At 34.6% G+C, this 16,676-nt stretch overlaps 3 protein-coding genes across 5 annotated transcripts in view; all 3 read right to left on the bottom strand.

Annotated features, from left to right (window-relative positions):
* The window catches only part of LOC120344825 (uncharacterized), a 35,487-nt gene extending 34,614 nt beyond the window's left edge, over positions 1-873 (bottom strand). For both annotated transcript variants that reach the window (XM_078112398.1, XM_078112399.1), the window contains exon 1: positions 583-873. In XM_078112398.1, coding sequence (XP_077968524.1) covers positions 583-687 — 105 coding nt within the window. In that variant the 5' untranslated portion in view covers positions 688-873. The remainder of the gene's footprint in view (positions 1-582) is intronic.
* Positions 874-1,502: 629 nt separating this feature from the next.
* On the bottom strand, positions 1,503-2,332 carry LOC120344826 (uncharacterized). The gene has a single exon (XM_039414139.2). The coding sequence runs from the start codon at positions 2,297-2,299 to the stop codon at positions 1,685-1,687; it is 615 nt and encodes a 204-aa protein (XP_039270073.2). The 5' UTR covers positions 2,300-2,332; the 3' UTR covers positions 1,503-1,684.
* Positions 2,333-3,510: 1,178 nt separating this feature from the next.
* LOC120345158 (uncharacterized) overlaps positions 3,511-16,676 on the bottom strand; it is a 42,730-nt gene continuing 29,564 nt past the window's right edge. For both annotated transcript variants that reach the window (XM_039414581.2, XM_078113070.1), the window contains 13 exons: positions 13,790-13,932; positions 13,372-13,463; positions 12,687-12,886; positions 12,282-12,443; positions 11,548-11,737; positions 10,951-11,262; positions 10,320-10,468; positions 9,577-9,859; positions 9,117-9,258; positions 8,513-8,646; positions 8,155-8,305; positions 6,922-7,059; positions 3,511-6,363 (listed from right to left, as the gene is read on the bottom strand). In XM_039414581.2, coding sequence (XP_039270515.2) covers positions 6,106-6,363; positions 6,922-7,059; positions 8,155-8,305; positions 8,513-8,646; positions 9,117-9,258; positions 9,577-9,859; positions 10,320-10,468; positions 10,951-11,262; positions 11,548-11,737; positions 12,282-12,443; positions 12,687-12,886; positions 13,372-13,463; positions 13,790-13,932 — 2,354 coding nt within the window. In that variant the 3' untranslated portion in view covers positions 3,511-6,105. The remainder of the gene's footprint in view (positions 6,364-6,921; positions 7,060-8,154; positions 8,306-8,512; positions 8,647-9,116; positions 9,259-9,576; positions 9,860-10,319; positions 10,469-10,950; positions 11,263-11,547; positions 11,738-12,281; positions 12,444-12,686; positions 12,887-13,371; positions 13,464-13,789; positions 13,933-16,676) is intronic.

Raw genomic sequence — 16,676 nt, 5'->3', positions numbered from 1 at the left:
TACCCACCTGCCAAGTTTCATCTCTTTATCTCTTATATTTGTATGGATTTTCAAGCTTTTTTGAAGGAACAATGGGTAGTTGGCGACATGGTAAAATGGTCCGTTTTTTTTTCTTCGGTCAGGTTTTCGGTCATAACTTTTTTATTTGTGGCCGCATTTTAGTGTAATTTCGTAGAGCTACGAGGGATAAGTGGATGATAACGCGTGAGAAATATCGGCGCGTTTCGGTAATTTTTTCGGCATTAATTTAATCGATGAACTTGATGGTCGCAGATAGGTAATGGCCGCAAAGTGGGTAAGCCACCCTATAATTGCACGCCAGAAATTCTTATTTGCACGCGGGAATTTCTGATTGCACGCCCGATTTCTCGTTCGAAAAGGCTATGAAATCCAGACTGGGTAGTAGAGAGTTAATTCGAGGTTTAGTGTGTAGAATAACGACTGAATGGGTTAGAAATATTGGTTTGTGTTTTATAGCGGTTTGAATGAAATCGTCCACAGACAGACAGACTGGCTACAGCACCCTAGTTAAAGATTACCATCAAATACTAAATCAATTACAAATAAAGTTTTTTTGTGCACCTCGTTTTCATATCCTTCAGGTGTAAATGGTGTTGAATCAATCCATAATTTCCTTGGTTTCGGGATTGTTCCATCATTTTCTTTTCCCTGAATATTGTTCTGCATTCTTGCAGCCTAACGTTCAGAGAAATATAACACTTCCACCTTTTTCATTTACTCGTTTCCCCAAAATAGTGGGAGTAAACAATCTAGCACAAAATCAGTCTGCGATTCCACTTCCACACATTCAGAGCTCAGACATTACAAACAAGCAGGAAATTCAAAATGACCAATAAAACGCGGGTTCGCTCATTGCTGCCATCTCGCGATCGCAAAGTAAAATGTGAGTTTCGGATATCATCGAAAATTTGGCAACATAACATATATCAACGACTAACATACCGGTTAGTTTTTTAAAACTTCCACTATGTGATCAAAAATATCAAGGCCAAATTCAATTAAGTAAGTAGTCGGTGATAACACACACGAAATTGCTAAAAACCATTTCTTCCGCAAATGTTTGAAACGATTATGGATAGTGTGGTGACGTTCACCAGGCTTTCTAAACTTCTGGCCTATGAATGGTTTACGGTTTCTTCCATCGACCTCACCCAAAACGAAAACTGACTTATTCATATAGGTTATATCACCTACTTATGCTGAGGTGGTAAGTATAAAGGGAATATCATAAACTGTAATTGTCTTCATATAATTTCCTGCGCTTTGAGGTCCTGCCTCAAATCACAACCCTTAAAACTCGAGTATAATATTCGTTGAATGACAACATTGTTAATCTGTATTTTTCATCGTGTTATCAGAAATATCTAAATAAAAACTTCAAATTGAACAACTACACGAAGTCGACATTCTCTTATGTAGCTTTACCGCCTGAGCTTTACCTATTATATATCAATGAAAAGGTAATACTACAGTATATTTAGATTTTGACAGATTGATTTTTGGAAATTTTAATGATTACGTGAAAGAATACAATTGACATTATTAGATACCACTATAAATTTAAGTCACGCCAAAATTCCGTCGTTTTGCAAGTATGTTGTATAAATCCAAAAAAAAAATTAATATATGCCCTATATATGGTATGTCGAAACTTATAATACAATTAGGGCCCGCGGTCAAAGCTGTTAAACCTATTCCCACACGAACAAGAACCGGGAGGTCCTGGTCGACCACGTGCTCCTGGTGGACCGGTTGCACCATTTTTTCCAGCTGGGCCCTTGGGACCTATCGGACCAGTAGAGCCTTTAGGCCCCTGCATGCCAACACCAGGTGAACCCGTATTTCCTTTAGGTCCTTGAATGATTTTACCAACTTCTCCCTTGTCACCTTTTTGTCCAGTTGTTCCTGGATTTCCGTCAGCGCCATTTTCTCCTTTAGAACCGTCTATACCTGCAGGTCCCTGTATTCCTCTCGGCCCGGGTGTTCCTTTTTCCCCCTTTGCACCTGCCTTCCCTTCGACATTTGCAAGACTGGAAAATAAATCCAGTACTGATGATGGTTGGCAAATGATAGAATATTCATTATCTTGTTGCAAAGATACAACATTCAGTCCGGCAGCGGCTGCAATCGCAAGTAACTCAGAAGAAATCTCGGGACGGTCGCAGGATGGAAGTTGACAACCAGGCTTCGGTTTACATACCATTTTAATTTCGTTTTCTGCTGCTGCATACACTGATGTTGTAAGAAAAATAAACACAAATACTACCGACCTAAGCATAACTGTAGGAAGTCGACGTTGCACAAAGTTAATTATATCACCTGCGCTCTGTAATATAACGTAAAATATGCATTTTAATCTAAGATGAATAATTATTACGTTATAACTAGCTGCTATGTTATGTTCTATCTACGTAGCTTACACCAATGTCTGGGCAAAACAAAAAGCACGAGATATTCTCATGATTGACAGAGTTTAATCGTTTTATTGCTAGAAGACATTACGTAAAATGCCAAACTGATGATGTTGCCTGGCCGCCCATAATCGTACCTGTGCATTGATTGGGCTGGCAGAAAAACACTTCTTGCGAACACAATAAATATTTTTCATTTGAATTTGATGGAATATTTGGTTCAAAATATCAAGTAAGAAACCTCGACGCCGGCCGGATCATGGAAGATGTAATATATATATATGTAAATAAAAGCTTGAAAAGTGTGTTTTGTTTCGAATTCTAACCGAAGGGTTGGTCATTCTCGAATACCTGATGATTTCAGAATCAAATTGAATATATTTTCTATTCTAATCTCGATTACTTGGAACATTGGCGATTTTTTATTCTCCAGACTTCTAGATTACTAAAAACGTAGAACCCTTCACTCCGACAAGATCACTGAGTGTTCACACACAATAAGAAACACGGTTTATCAATAAAATACTTGTAAAAGGGTCATCTGTCAGTTTGCATTTTAAAAATATGGCTTTAACAAATAATAAATGACGGATTCAATTCGACCTTTGGCAAACGGGAAAAAAAAATAAGATGGTTGCGATTCTAAATTTTCGTCTGAACCGATTCGAACAGCTAACTATTCGATTCAAAATGGCCAGCCCTACTGAAGACTGCCGACAACAAACAATTTATCCAAAAAACGGGGAGTTTTATTGTATCCATACGTTTAATTCCTCAATATCAAAAGCATTTATTTAATCAATTTTCACCCGGGTAAAAAAAGCAACAATCATACGCCAAAAACTCGTTAGTCACTAGTCGCTGTACCGTCGGTTTATCCGAATGTACATGAAAACTACCGGTAAATGCTTCCAGTTTTGAAATATTTCACACCCTACCACACGGAATAGAATCAGAGCAAAAAGTTTTTATAACAACTGTAACCTGACTAGACTCCTAACACCCTCAATAGTTGACATCGCTTTGCAGCAAATTTCCCAATAACAACACCACACAGAACACAAAAAAGAGATCTATCGTGAGTGTATGCTTTTTATTATTTTAATGTGAAAATTCGTGATACATCTGAGGGTTTGATCTGTACATAAAGAGCAAGAGAAAAAAACAAACAGAAAGCTACTAGAAATGTTGGTCAAGAAGAGCTTCAAATATTTGAAGATTCGACTGTATGTGTCTGGACACAGATAAAAGAATCATTGATCATTTTGTCCAGGTGAATTAAATAATTTTCCTTTTCTGACGATGGAAATTTTTCAACTGAGGTTTCAGTTCAAGATATATTTGTTACAAATCATGTGACAAAAATAGTTTAAAATTGATCTTCAATAATTTTGTTCTAATGATTTAGCAAGCCCTCTGGGCATTTGGGACTGTGGAGTAAGCAAGGAAACAGGCATCACTCATAAATATGCCATTGATTAAACGTCACATATAATACAAAATATGTAACATAATATACAGAGGGTCTCATTCATAAAGTCTCGTTACAATTTTAGTTTAGTTATGAATTCCGTTTTCAATATATCTTAAGCAGAATTGTTGATTTTGATCAATGTTTAAGTTGTGTATTTTCTTATAAATACGTTGGATGCTCAAATGAAACATATCGATCGTATCACATCTTATTCTATTCAATCCATTACTACTTAGAAACCTAGGTAATACCATGGAACCCCGTAAAATTTACCAATTTACTAGACTAACAATGTATTATAAATCCTATTATTCATGTAGAATGACGGTTAGGATAACCAAGAAGTAGTGTCATGTTTTTAAGGTAAATGGCAAAAAGAAACTGCCTCATTTTTTATTCTTTTGAGCCTAAAGAAAGATAAGCTCTTAAAATGTACAAAACATGTAATGGCAAGGCTTTTATAGTTATGATAACGGGATGTGTTTGAATAAAAAAGATGACAATAATAGTATTATTATTAAACATAAAACGACTGAAAATATTGACAAAATTTCAACTTTTCATTTAAAAAAATTGGAATGAATCGTTTTGAATTGGCAATTGACTCTTTGTATTCAATAAAAAAATAGTAAACATCAAAATATTACAAAAGAAAAAAAAATAAACTAAAAGGAAATTAAAACTTCATAAACACGATTTTAACTTCAATTTCAATATCTTCGCTTCATAAATTACAAACACGACGAGCACCGTAATTTAACTGAAAATTCTTAGAAAAAAAAGACAAACATATTGGTCGATATTCATCAAATCAAATTGGTCGCTTCCAGATGTAAAATTCGTAAAATACAGTAGAAACTAAGTTTGGTCACAAAAAAAGATTCTGTACAAAAACTTCAATTTCATTAAAGAGATAATATAAAAAAACATTAGCCTCAAAACGACATTGTGAACTTGGAAAAAAATAACATGATCATGAAATAGGTCCTTTATCAAACACAATTTATATGAACAAAATGATAAACCTATGGTTTACAAAGACTGAATAGGTTGCAAGACTTGAATTCAAGGTAAATCAGAAACGAATGTTATCGGAAAAAAATTATTTGAAAATCGAAATCATCAAAATTCAACTTAATTCGATCAAATTTTAATAATTTTAGGGTCAATCAAATTTTACGAAGTAAAATATGAAGATTCCAGCGCAGAAAAAAATTCATACGCACTTGAAATGCAACATATTAAATAGGTAAATAGTAATGACATGAAATTGAATTACTTTAAGAAATCTAGCACCATTTGATAAATAGCGGCTGTGCCATTTACTGGTAGTTAGAATCATATATGAAGATATTTCATTTTGTACATAGTATTCAAATAATATGAGATTTCTCAGAACGTACTATTTCATTTAATTTCAATGGAAACATCAAAATAGGTGCAGATGATCTTACAGTTGCTCATATTATAAAAAGCTGAAACGTACAAACAAAAATGACAAATACTGATCAAAACAGTTGGGACACTACATTGCGTCAAAACTAACTTGTGATGAATAGGTAGTCTTCTGAAAGTGAAGCATCAAGGGAGAAACACCTTTATAGGACATACCGATATGACTATGAAAAAGCAACTTCATAGCCAACTATTTTATGAGAAATATATCAGTGACTAGAACGTACCAGTTTCTACAACCAATAATATGATATGGAACATGGTAAATCCTGATTTGAATTACCAACATACTATTATTTAATTTTTAACAAATTTTTATAAAAACCGATGAAAAATTTTTAAAATAGTGATATGAAAATAAAATTGATTTTTCATGAATAAAAGACTATTTTTGTTTTGTTTGATTACCAAATAAAAATTGATATGTTTATTGCTTTTTAAATAGATTTGATTTCATTTGTAAAGAAATTTCATTGAAATTAAGATGAAACCATTTCATGATATTGGATATCATATTTTAGGTAGGTGTTATTTCAAGGTGGCCAAAAAAAAGCTTCAACAGCAGTCAAATATAAAAGCTTGAAACATTTAAAACAAAATAAATAGTTTTAAACAAACAACAAAATGTAAACAAATTTAAAAACAAAGAAAAACCAAAAATATGTACAAGATTTTAGTGCAGGCACTTTTGGCCCCAAAATGGTCTTTTGGTCAATATTTCATCTTCTCGAGTTCGACTCTTGTCTATGCGGCTTGAAGTTTCCCAGAATGAGCCGCGTTTGGAGGTGGGTGCATCCGTACCCCTAAACCCCTATGTGAAACGGGCATTCCCCCATGAGGGTGAATTGTCTGATGCAGATTAGGTGCGTGCATGTGCGGTCCAGTAGGTGGACTGTGTATGCTATCTGACCAATCAGAATTGCTCCTCGGTGATGCGCTTGACCACTGATCACCTGGTGATTCAGGGCTCGGTGTTTCATATGACAGATCGCCTGGCTGAGGCTAAAAACAGATAATATTATGTGAAAATTAGGAAATCTTTAACACATGATATGCGTCTTAGTAATACATATATTCCACCTTGGTTTAACTTCTTAGAAATTGACATGGAATGGAGAAAATCAGAGTTGAATGATTACACATTATGCAATACAGATACATTTACAGACATCTTAACCTAGGATAGGATTTATATTTATCATTGGGGAGAGGAAACAACAGCTTAATCATATGGTTAACCCTGGCCTCTTGTCCGGTAACAAGTCCATGTCAGGTATGGGATTAGTTAGCCAGTTATTTGTTTCAGATGCATGGAAGTTGATGGTGCAGGAAGCCGTAACTAACCAGCGCTCATGTGAACCATCCTACGGCAGCGAGAAGTCCGGCAATCCTCTCACACATAACTATGCCCCAAAGGATTTGTATCTGCAAACCCACTCAAGGTAATCAGAGGTGTGGTGGCTGGTGTATTCCAAACACATAGCACGATACGCCACACCATCGGCACAACTTCTTACACTGATAATTCATATTTCGAGTCATTATGAAGCAAATAAATACCTGAGTTTTGAGATGACCATGTGAGTGGTTGTTGGAGGCAGAATGTGGCGAGAAACTGGCGGAAGGAGGAGAGAGTGTTGAGTTTGATGGAGGAGTCGGATACTTATCTAATAAATATGAGTTGCCTCCAGTAGAAGACTGATAAAAAGGAAGGTATATGTTATTATTTTGCGGACAATATAAAAAGGGGAAAATAAATCTCCACTAGCATGCTTACATTTACTGTTAATGTATTCATTGCTTCTGATTATATATACCCAATACATCAACTATTTAAAAGGAAAGCATTGTTTTGATCAAGTGTAACGATCGAATATTCGAATGAAATCGAATAGTAAATTATTTGAATTGGCTTGGACGAAAATTTCGAATCGACGGCATCTTGTTTTTATTTTTGTCTGCCAAAGGTAAATTCCACAATTTTTTTAATTGAAGCCATATATTTTTACAATGCAATTCAGACATGTGACTCTTTTTTTCCTAGTGAGTTATTGATGAAACATGTTTCTTTTTGTGTGTGAATGCTCAGCAAACTGTTTGAGTGATGGATTCTAAGTTTTCAGTAATTTATGTGTCTGGGATCTAAATATTCGAGATTCGATTTGAAAAATATATTCGATATTCAAAAATACCTAGACCTACCCGTCACAAAACGAATTCTAGTGGGTTACACACATTAAAATACCAAGTAACTGTAATCCAGACATTTTTCGTAACTATAAATATCATTTTTTTTGCTTGTTTCTATATTCCAATGTAATTGCTACAATTAAGTTGCTATTGAATTATGCGTTAAGTATAGTAAATTAATATAAAATGTATAGCTTCCGTGTTTCCCAGAATAAAAGACAGTGTCTTATTTCAGTTTTCTTTCGAAAAATAACACTAGGGCTTACTTTTGGAGATGTCTTTGAATTTCATTTATCAAAAACAAAATTACAAAGTAGAGAATTACGAGATTTTCAAATATACAAAATATGAAAACCGGTATCCATTTACTTATAAATAACACATTTTTATTTAAAATAACATAGATTTTGAAAATGACCACTCATTTAAAACGTTCTTACTATCGAATAGATCAAAAAAAAAGTTTCACGATATCGACTAGGTTTTATTTTAGAGGAGGGTTTATATTAAAATCTTTTTCAAAGTCAGGCCAAGTCATATTTTCTGGGAAACAAGGTATTAAAAAACAATCATTTTCTTTCTACCAAGAAGACACAAACTTACCCTTGGCATTCCTTTTGATTGGTGAACAAAATTTTGTTGTTGTCTTTGGTTCATTGCCAACTGTTGAGTGTAAGATGGAGCATCCATGTGATATAGTTGTTGTTGTGGAAGATTTGGTATCATTTCACTAAAAGCCATTCCTTGGGAAGACCTATGAAGAAGAAAACAATAATATGAAAGTATATTTTAATCGGATTGTTGCAGAGAATTAAAAGAATTATTTTTAAAGAGAGCAAAGTTTATAATCATTTCGCCGTAGTTTAAATATTGCATCAATATTGTATACGTTTTAAAACAAATCATCAAATACAGAAAAACAAACAGAATCTAAAATAATTTAAAAATTTTACAGCCATACCTTGGATAACCTCCTGAATTGGCACTATGTGGATGAGGATTTATGATTTGTTGATAAGGAACTTGAGCTTGTGCACGGTAATGTGCCATTCTTGCTAAATGTTGTTGTTGCAATTCAGGGTCGTTATAACGCATCTGTAAAAGTGTGTTATGTTAATAATATTAGGAATCCTAGCTTTCAGCTGCAATATTCAAAATGAACCTTGAAAGAAGTGAAAAGCATATTTATATATATTTTAAGGAAAAGGGGATAAGACAACATAATCCGGTTACCAGTCTATGTCTGGTACAGAAAAAGGTAGGCGCACCAAAAAAAAATTGAAAATATTTGAATTTTATTATTTTGAGTTATCTGCAATTAATTCTGGAAAAAGTAACACTTTTTTTTTAAATGTTACACAAAACACATCAATAAGGTTTCACACAAGAAGCAAATAAAGGAGCTAATACATTAAAAGTAAAACAATTGGAAACACCTGCATACAATAATTATTCTTCAAACTATTGTTTTACAACATTTCCTATTGACACAAAACAAAAATACTTTCAAACAAAAAAATAAAAATAAAGATTAGAAAATTATATCATATAAATTGATATCTCACCTGAAGTTGCCCCAAATTCAGCCCCAATCCTGTATTGGAACCCGAAAGATGGGGTTGCGCTCTTGGGTGTTGAATCATTCTCCCACTGAGTTGTGATGGGTGAGGGCCAAGAGGAAGATGGTTGTCCATACCACCAGAGTGACTAGAAAAAAAATAAAAAATATTGTCAATTTTCTATATTGTAGAAATTATACCTGCAGCCTTTGAAGATGAAAACTGTGGCCGTGTTAGTGTATGTTTTAGCTACAAAATAAGCATAAGGCAAGATGTACATGTTCTCTTGTGACATTACCATCTTGTATAGATTGTGATGTCACAAAAAAGTATTATTATTTGCCAAGATCATGGTAGTCATCAATTGCTTATCACCCAACTCAAATTTTCATTCAATACCTTCGTTAAAAAATTTAACACTATTAATCCAATGCAAATTTAGAAGTATTCTTTTGACTATACATACCTTCCTTGCATTACCCTTGGGTAATACGCATTAGGTGGTAAGTTTCCCGCATTTGAAATCGGTGGTGAATGTGTAGAGTCGCTGTATGTGGAAGGCGAAGACATAGAATTGCTGCCGGGTGACTGACCGTCCGATAACAAGACCGAATTGTACATATGATGAGGATTTAGATTTGGATTGATGCCGTTAGGTGATTCTATGTTATTATCAGTACTGGATTTTTTCTTTGTTCTGCGAGCAGCTTTACCATCTGGTTTACCATTCGATCTCCTCTGCTTTTTACCTAAATTTAAAGTCGATTACAATGTGTTTAATTTTTTGGAAGAATCTTAGAATGAGAGATATGAACTTGAATAATAGTTTTGATGTCATTTATTATATTTCAAAGTATATTTGATAACCTAAATTTAAAATTTATCAAATATCATTCTAACTACTTTGATGTGACAAGTGAATACTCACATCTACTCTCAAATTGTAGCTATATCGTGCGGTATTTGAGGCTATGAGCTTGTTTGGACCAAAAGGTAAAAATAAGCGTTGTGTAAAAAAAATTATGCAGCACACAATCGCAATTTTGATAATGTTTGTAATCTAGTAGCAATTTCAAAAAAATCTAAAGAAAATGAATATTTTATCCTTTTCATGACAAAAATTATGCCACGTCGACAATTTTTGTTCACTATGTTCCCAATATACTTTTTTCTCAAAAATGATATTCGGAAAAGAAAAAAATTCCTTACCTTTCGTAATATGAGCAATGTAAGCTGCGTTGTTATGCATCAGAGGAGAGTTATCCATGTGACCCATAGGACTTCGTACCAAATTGTATTCGTCGAGTAGTTGAATAATATCTGTATGCAGCCTTTCCTGCGCAATATCTCTTGGTAACCTATGATGAAAAGATAGATATATATTAGGAGTTTTTTCAAGTGATGAAATTTAATATTCTAAGAATGGGTTCTCTTTGGCATCGGACTCACTAACAACATGACTCTTTTTTCCTCTTCTAATCCACAAATTCCCCATTCTATATAAAACAAGGGCTGTGCAACCAGGCCCAAGGGCCCACAAAGAGAAATTGTGCAGGCTACGGAGAAGTGCCAATTTTGAGTTTTTAATCTAGTTTTATTTGTTATGTATTAGTAATTCCAATCCCTTTGCGTTGCAAATCGTACACCTGAGTCCAAATTATTACCTATGCCTATGACGTTACTTACAATGCCCTAACAGCTAGCTTATGAGACACTTTAAAGTTCCACTGTTTGATCTTCTGATTCAGTTATTAGAGAAAAATATTTTGATCTACTTAAATATCTTAAATAAAAAATTTTGCTGCATGAAGGTTTTTTGACCACTACATTTTTAACATACCTGTCCATATGGTCAGTGATATCTCTATTTGCCAAGTGGTCAAGTAATAACCTGACCGCTTCATAGCTTCCTTCTCGTGCCGCTAAAAACAGTGGAGTTTCTTCTCTTTCTGTTTGAGCATCACGTTTTGCACCGGCAGCAAGAAGAGCGGACAGAGCTTCAATGTTGTTTACGGCAGCTGCCCAATGCATTGCTGTTTTCCCATGGTTATCTACTGCGTCTACATCAGCATGAGCACCAATGAGTTCTTCAACCATGCCTTCTACAGCAAGTCTTGCAGCAAGGATGAGCGGAGTTGTTCCATCGTTGGTTCTATGAGTAATCAATGGAGATTTATTCATATGACAGAAGTAAAAAATTATTCTCACTCCTTCTCAAGAGAGGAAAGTCAAGTTGAGATAAATTCCCATTTTTTTGGACATTATTTTAGCACAATTGTTAAAGTTTTTGAGATATTCAAAATCAAACACCTTCGCTCCAAAAATTGCTCACTGAATGCAGCTACTACTTTAGAACTACTATTTTTAGAAAGACCGGGATATTTCCAGTCCGACATCGCTTACTCAATTTTAACCCACAGGTCTGTGTCAAACTTACTTGGCATCTAAGTCCGTTGCTCTGTTTCTCAATAATATTTGGAAGACACCTTGCGCATCAGCAGCAACAGCCACATGCAATGGCGTGCGACCTGTTTGCTCTTTCATGTTAGCGTCGGCACCTGCATCGAGAAGTCTTTTTGCAGCATCTGCTCGGGCATATCTCGCTGCTAAGTGAAGTGGAGTTTCACCTGGTAATTATAATGAAGAAAATTGGTACTAAGTAATTGTTCAACATTATCCAAAATTGGTACATAAATATTGATGTGTTTGAGAATTAAAGAAAAAAAAACTTTAATAAAATGGCGCATAAAAGCAGTAACAATAGGAAATTTTTTATAGATACTAAGCTTACATTCCAGTGTTACCTGAAGAGCACTGACAAATCTGAAACAACCCAATTAACCGATTCAGTTTAGTTAAAGTATAAATTTAAAATATCTAAAGCTATGGTTTTCAAACTATGGGGGGGCGTAGACAATTTTTTATAAAAAATAAAAATATTTGTGGGATTTGATATTGCCCGCCTTATTTTGAATATTTACATTTCATAACTTTTCATTTATTCCATTTTTTACGTTCCATACACGTATTTTCAACGTGTTAGCTAGTTATTTTTGAGGTGAGCCGCAAAACTTCTAAAAAAGGGGGCACGGAATAAAAAGGTGGAAAACCACTGTATTAAATATCCTGCTTCAAGAGTAAAAAGTAAAGATAAAAAATTTACAAATTTACCTGTTCTATCTGTTTGTGCAGTGAGTGATGCACCCTGTAATAAAAGACTCGCGATCATGTTTTCACTGCCTTCTCCCTCGTTTCCTTCACCGGATTCCTCATCTACAATAACTTCGATTCCACCTCCTCGAGTAGAAGCAATCATCAAAGGTGTGAGGCCGTCTAAAGATATAACATTTAAATTTTAAGGGATTTCTGCTACTTTGGAGTGCTGAATAGAACATAATGGCCCATACCAAACTAATTGAATATAACCAAAACAAATCAACGCAGTCTATACATCAATAATTTTTAAATTTTCAATTCAACTGCTCAAAAAGAAGTGGACTACGATTTATTTGCTTTGAGGAAAGTCGCAAACAATTTCAATCGAAAGTTAGAAAAAAATCAAAAAAAATTTTTTACCAGGCCCACGAGCATCAATCTCATCATTATTATCTTCTAATAATGGAGAAGAAACTTCTCTGCTTGATGCTCTGGCAGCTTCAATATGTTGTGGAGTCCATTTTCTGCTGTCAGACTGAACTTCACATTCAGGTGTCTTCTTCCTGTTTTCTGTTTGTACACCATGCAAGGGTTCATTTTCTTGACGGCTTGCCAAATATCTGAATAAAAATGTACAAGTGAGATGAATAGGAAAAAAACTTACATGATTGACTGATACAATTTCAAACTTGAATTACGGCATGAATAATGTTTTTTGGGATTTACAAATTCTAACTAAAAATATCTCTGATACTAGGACTAGAATATTGCATTTCAAAAAACAGATCCTTTTTCTTTGTCTACTTTCTATGTCAGTTGTTAAAAGGATATTTGTAAGAGATATTGAAAGGATAAATAACATGATTTCTTTGCATGAAATAGCGAGTACCATATATTAGTGAGCTTTCATTAGATCATAGTATAACTTCGCTGTTTGATAAATTATATCTTCTTTTGACTGAAAAAGTTAAGACTGTGACTAACGAAAGATCACTAATATACTTGCTCTTTCACAGAAAGAGATTGTTATTTTTAAATTTACGCATGAAGTACAGTACAAGCACGACAGCTGGTTTCAAAAATTCCACTTATTTTGTATACTCACTTTTTATGATGATTGTTTGTCCCGTTATCGTGGAAGCTTTGAATGAAAGGAGTGTTCGTGTCATTGTCTGGAGATGGAGATTTGTTCAATTTCTGAAAATCAAAAACATTTGGAATCGTAAAAGGTTAGACAATCTTAAATAATAATTATCCTTTAAAATTACGGAAATTCGGGTCAAAGAATGCCAAAATACTAGGTGACCAAAGAAAAAGAACCCATGAATTTATTCTATGGAAATGAAGAAAATTTATTTAGCACTTGAACTTCTGTTTGTGTTTGATTATACCCAAAAGTTTCAGCAAACTAGGACACTTGGTACGAAAATTAGACTCACTTCAGAATGTGTTGTAAATAACAGCTAACTGAAAGTTTAGAAAACCATTCAACATAACATCAACACTTGGTATAACATACACACCTTAAGATTTAAATCAGCTTGTCCTATTGGTTCTCTTCTTTGTTTCTTGTGTAGGAGGAAGCCTTCTGGTCGCCAGAGCTGACCAGTTTCTCTTTTTCGTTTAAGTAGTACCCCAAAAATGACGACCACAAAGGCAAAAAGAGCTGAAAAAAATTTGAATGAAATATTTTTACACAAATAAACTAGATCAGGGGTGTGCAACCTGCGGCCCGCGGGCTAAATGCGGCCCACAAGGAAAAATTGTGCGGCCCGCGTAGGAGTGTCAATTTTGAACGATGTACGGCCCGAGAAATTAGTTTTTAGTTTCAGTTTAAACTGGTATGTGCGAGTAATTTCAATCCCTTTACGTTACAAAGCTTATACCAGAGTCCAATTTATTATCTACGCCTATGACGTTACAATGCCGTAACAGCTAGCTTGTGAGGAGCGAACAAGGCATGTCATAAGATTAATCACCAAAATTTCTGTGCCTGCAAGGCTGCAACTACTAGGAAGTTTATGCTGAATAAAGATGCGGCCCGCGGTTTCACTAGTTATTTGTATCTGGCCCTCCTGTTTTGAAGGTTGCACACTCCTGAACTAGATGGAACAATAGAAACAAGTGAAACAAGTTTTGCAATTCAGATAAAAATTCCATTTTAAGCTCCTTTATAGCCCAAATCAGTACAAGCCGGCACATTCATTTCCAACTATAAATTCAGAATAAATGTTCCTTATTAAAAGTTTTTTAAATTACTGTGTTTGTGTAAAATTTATCATTTTGTAAAAATTTATAATTTATGCTAAATATTACTTGTTCAAACACCATCGTTTAGCAACCAAAATCTATGCTTAATGTGTTGAATTGGAGGAATGAATAAATATGAATTCTAGAATATACAGACATTATCATCGTTACAGTATCACCTCTACAATATCAGATACATTTTGTTTTATTTATTTTATTTACAAAATATTTTCAAGAGAAGATCACACACACACATGAAAATAATAGGAGATTGATCTCAAAGCGAAGTTTCGCCGACCAATAAAGTGTCGGAAAGATTCCTCAAAACATAGTCACAAGCACTCACTCAGAAATATGAGAAATTAATTTGCAAGCAAAGGTAAGGCAATCACTGAAATGCCGAAAATTTGCTTGAAGCAATGTTACATAAATGTACTCAGAAAAATGGGAAATTGTTTTTAAGCGGAATTACAGCAGGAAATTTTTCTCAAAGCAAGGTGAAGTACTCTCACTCAGAAATGTTCGAAAATGATTTTTGATCAAAGTTGCGATGACAATTTAAATGCTTAAAGTCACCAACGATATTCCATATAGTATAGAATTGCTCCTTTCCATGTTAGTAAAAAGGATTGACTGGAAATTTAAAGTATGACATCACATCTTATTGTCTCTTACAATTATACACAGACTAATCAGGGCAGGTTTGGACATGTTTTCAGCATAAAAAGACGAGTTCAGAATAAATGAATGACCATAAGGTATCTGATTTCTAACTGAGAAAAGATTGTGAGCAATCCATTAAAACAAAACAAAGGGTTTTCAAAAACCATTCTCCACGTTGCCATATCCGATTCCTATATTTTACCCAATCAGCTAGTGTCTGGACTGCTGGGCCACAAAAACATTTTCAGGTGGGCCACAAAAACATTTTCAGGTGGGCCACAAAAACATTTTCAGGTGGGCCACAAAAACATTTTCAGGTGGGCCACAAAAACATTTTCAGGTGGGCCACAAAAACATTTTCAGGTGGGCCACAAAAACATTTTCAGGTGGGCCACAAAACATTTTCAGGTGGGTCACAAAAACATTTTCAGGTGGGCCACAAAAACATTTTCAGGTGGGCCACAAAAACATTTTCAGGTGGGCCACAATACCATTTTCAGGTGGGCCACAAAAACATTTTCAGGTGGGCCACAAAACATTTTCAGGTGGGCCACAAAAACATTTTCAGGTGGGCCACAAAACATTTTCAGGTGGGTCACAAAAACATTTTCAGGTGGGCCACAAAACATTTTCAGGTGGGCCACAAAACATTTCCAGGTGGGCCACAAAAACATTTTCAGGTGGGCCACAAAAACATTTTCAGGTGGGCCACAAAAACATTTTCAGGTGGCCCACAAAAACATTTTCAGGTGGGCCACAAAAAAATTTTCAGGTGGGCCACAAAAACATTTTCAGGTGGGCCACAAAAACATTTTCAGGTGGGCCACAAAAACATTTTCAGGTGGGCCACAAAAACATTTTCAGGTGGGCCACAAAAACATTTTCAGGTGGGCCACAAAAACATTTTTAGGTGGGCCACAAAAACATTTTCAGGTGGGCCACAAAAAAATTTTCAGGTGGGCTACAAAAACATTTTCAGGTGGGCCACAAAAACATTTTCAGGTGGGCCACAAAACATTTTCAGGTGGGCCACAAAAACATTTTCAGGTGGGCCACAAAAACATTTTCAGATGGGCCACAAAAACATTTTCAGGCGGGCCACAAAAACATTTTCAGGTGGGCCACAAAAACATTTTCAGGTGGGCCACATAAACATTTTCAGGTGGGCCACCAATATATCAAAAATTGCTGGAGTAATTAATAAATTTAGTTCATTTGTGTCAGCATAGTTAAATTAGTATCAATGAATGATGATGATGGTAATTTTCATTCTACTTATTAACGTGAAAGTGTCTATTTTTTACAAAAAGATTTTTGTTGTTTTTCCTTGGCGTGAAAAAAAAAAACGAATTTTTATGCAACAAAAATGGGACACCAAAAAAAAAGAGTCAAGCTTATCCTATTTTTCTCAATTTTGAGTGTTTCCCAGAATTAATTATGTTTATATATATATTTCATAAATAAATTTCCTGGCAAATATTTTGTTTCATTGTTTCA

This window comes from Styela clava, chromosome 5 (genome assembly GCF_964204865.1).
Source record: "Styela clava chromosome 5, kaStyClav1.hap1.2, whole genome shotgun sequence".
NCBI classification, from domain to species: Eukaryota; Metazoa; Chordata; class Ascidiacea; order Stolidobranchia; family Styelidae; genus Styela; species Styela clava.
Note: the sequence above shows the minus strand (reverse complement) of the source record. Positions and strands in the feature narration are given on the sequence as shown.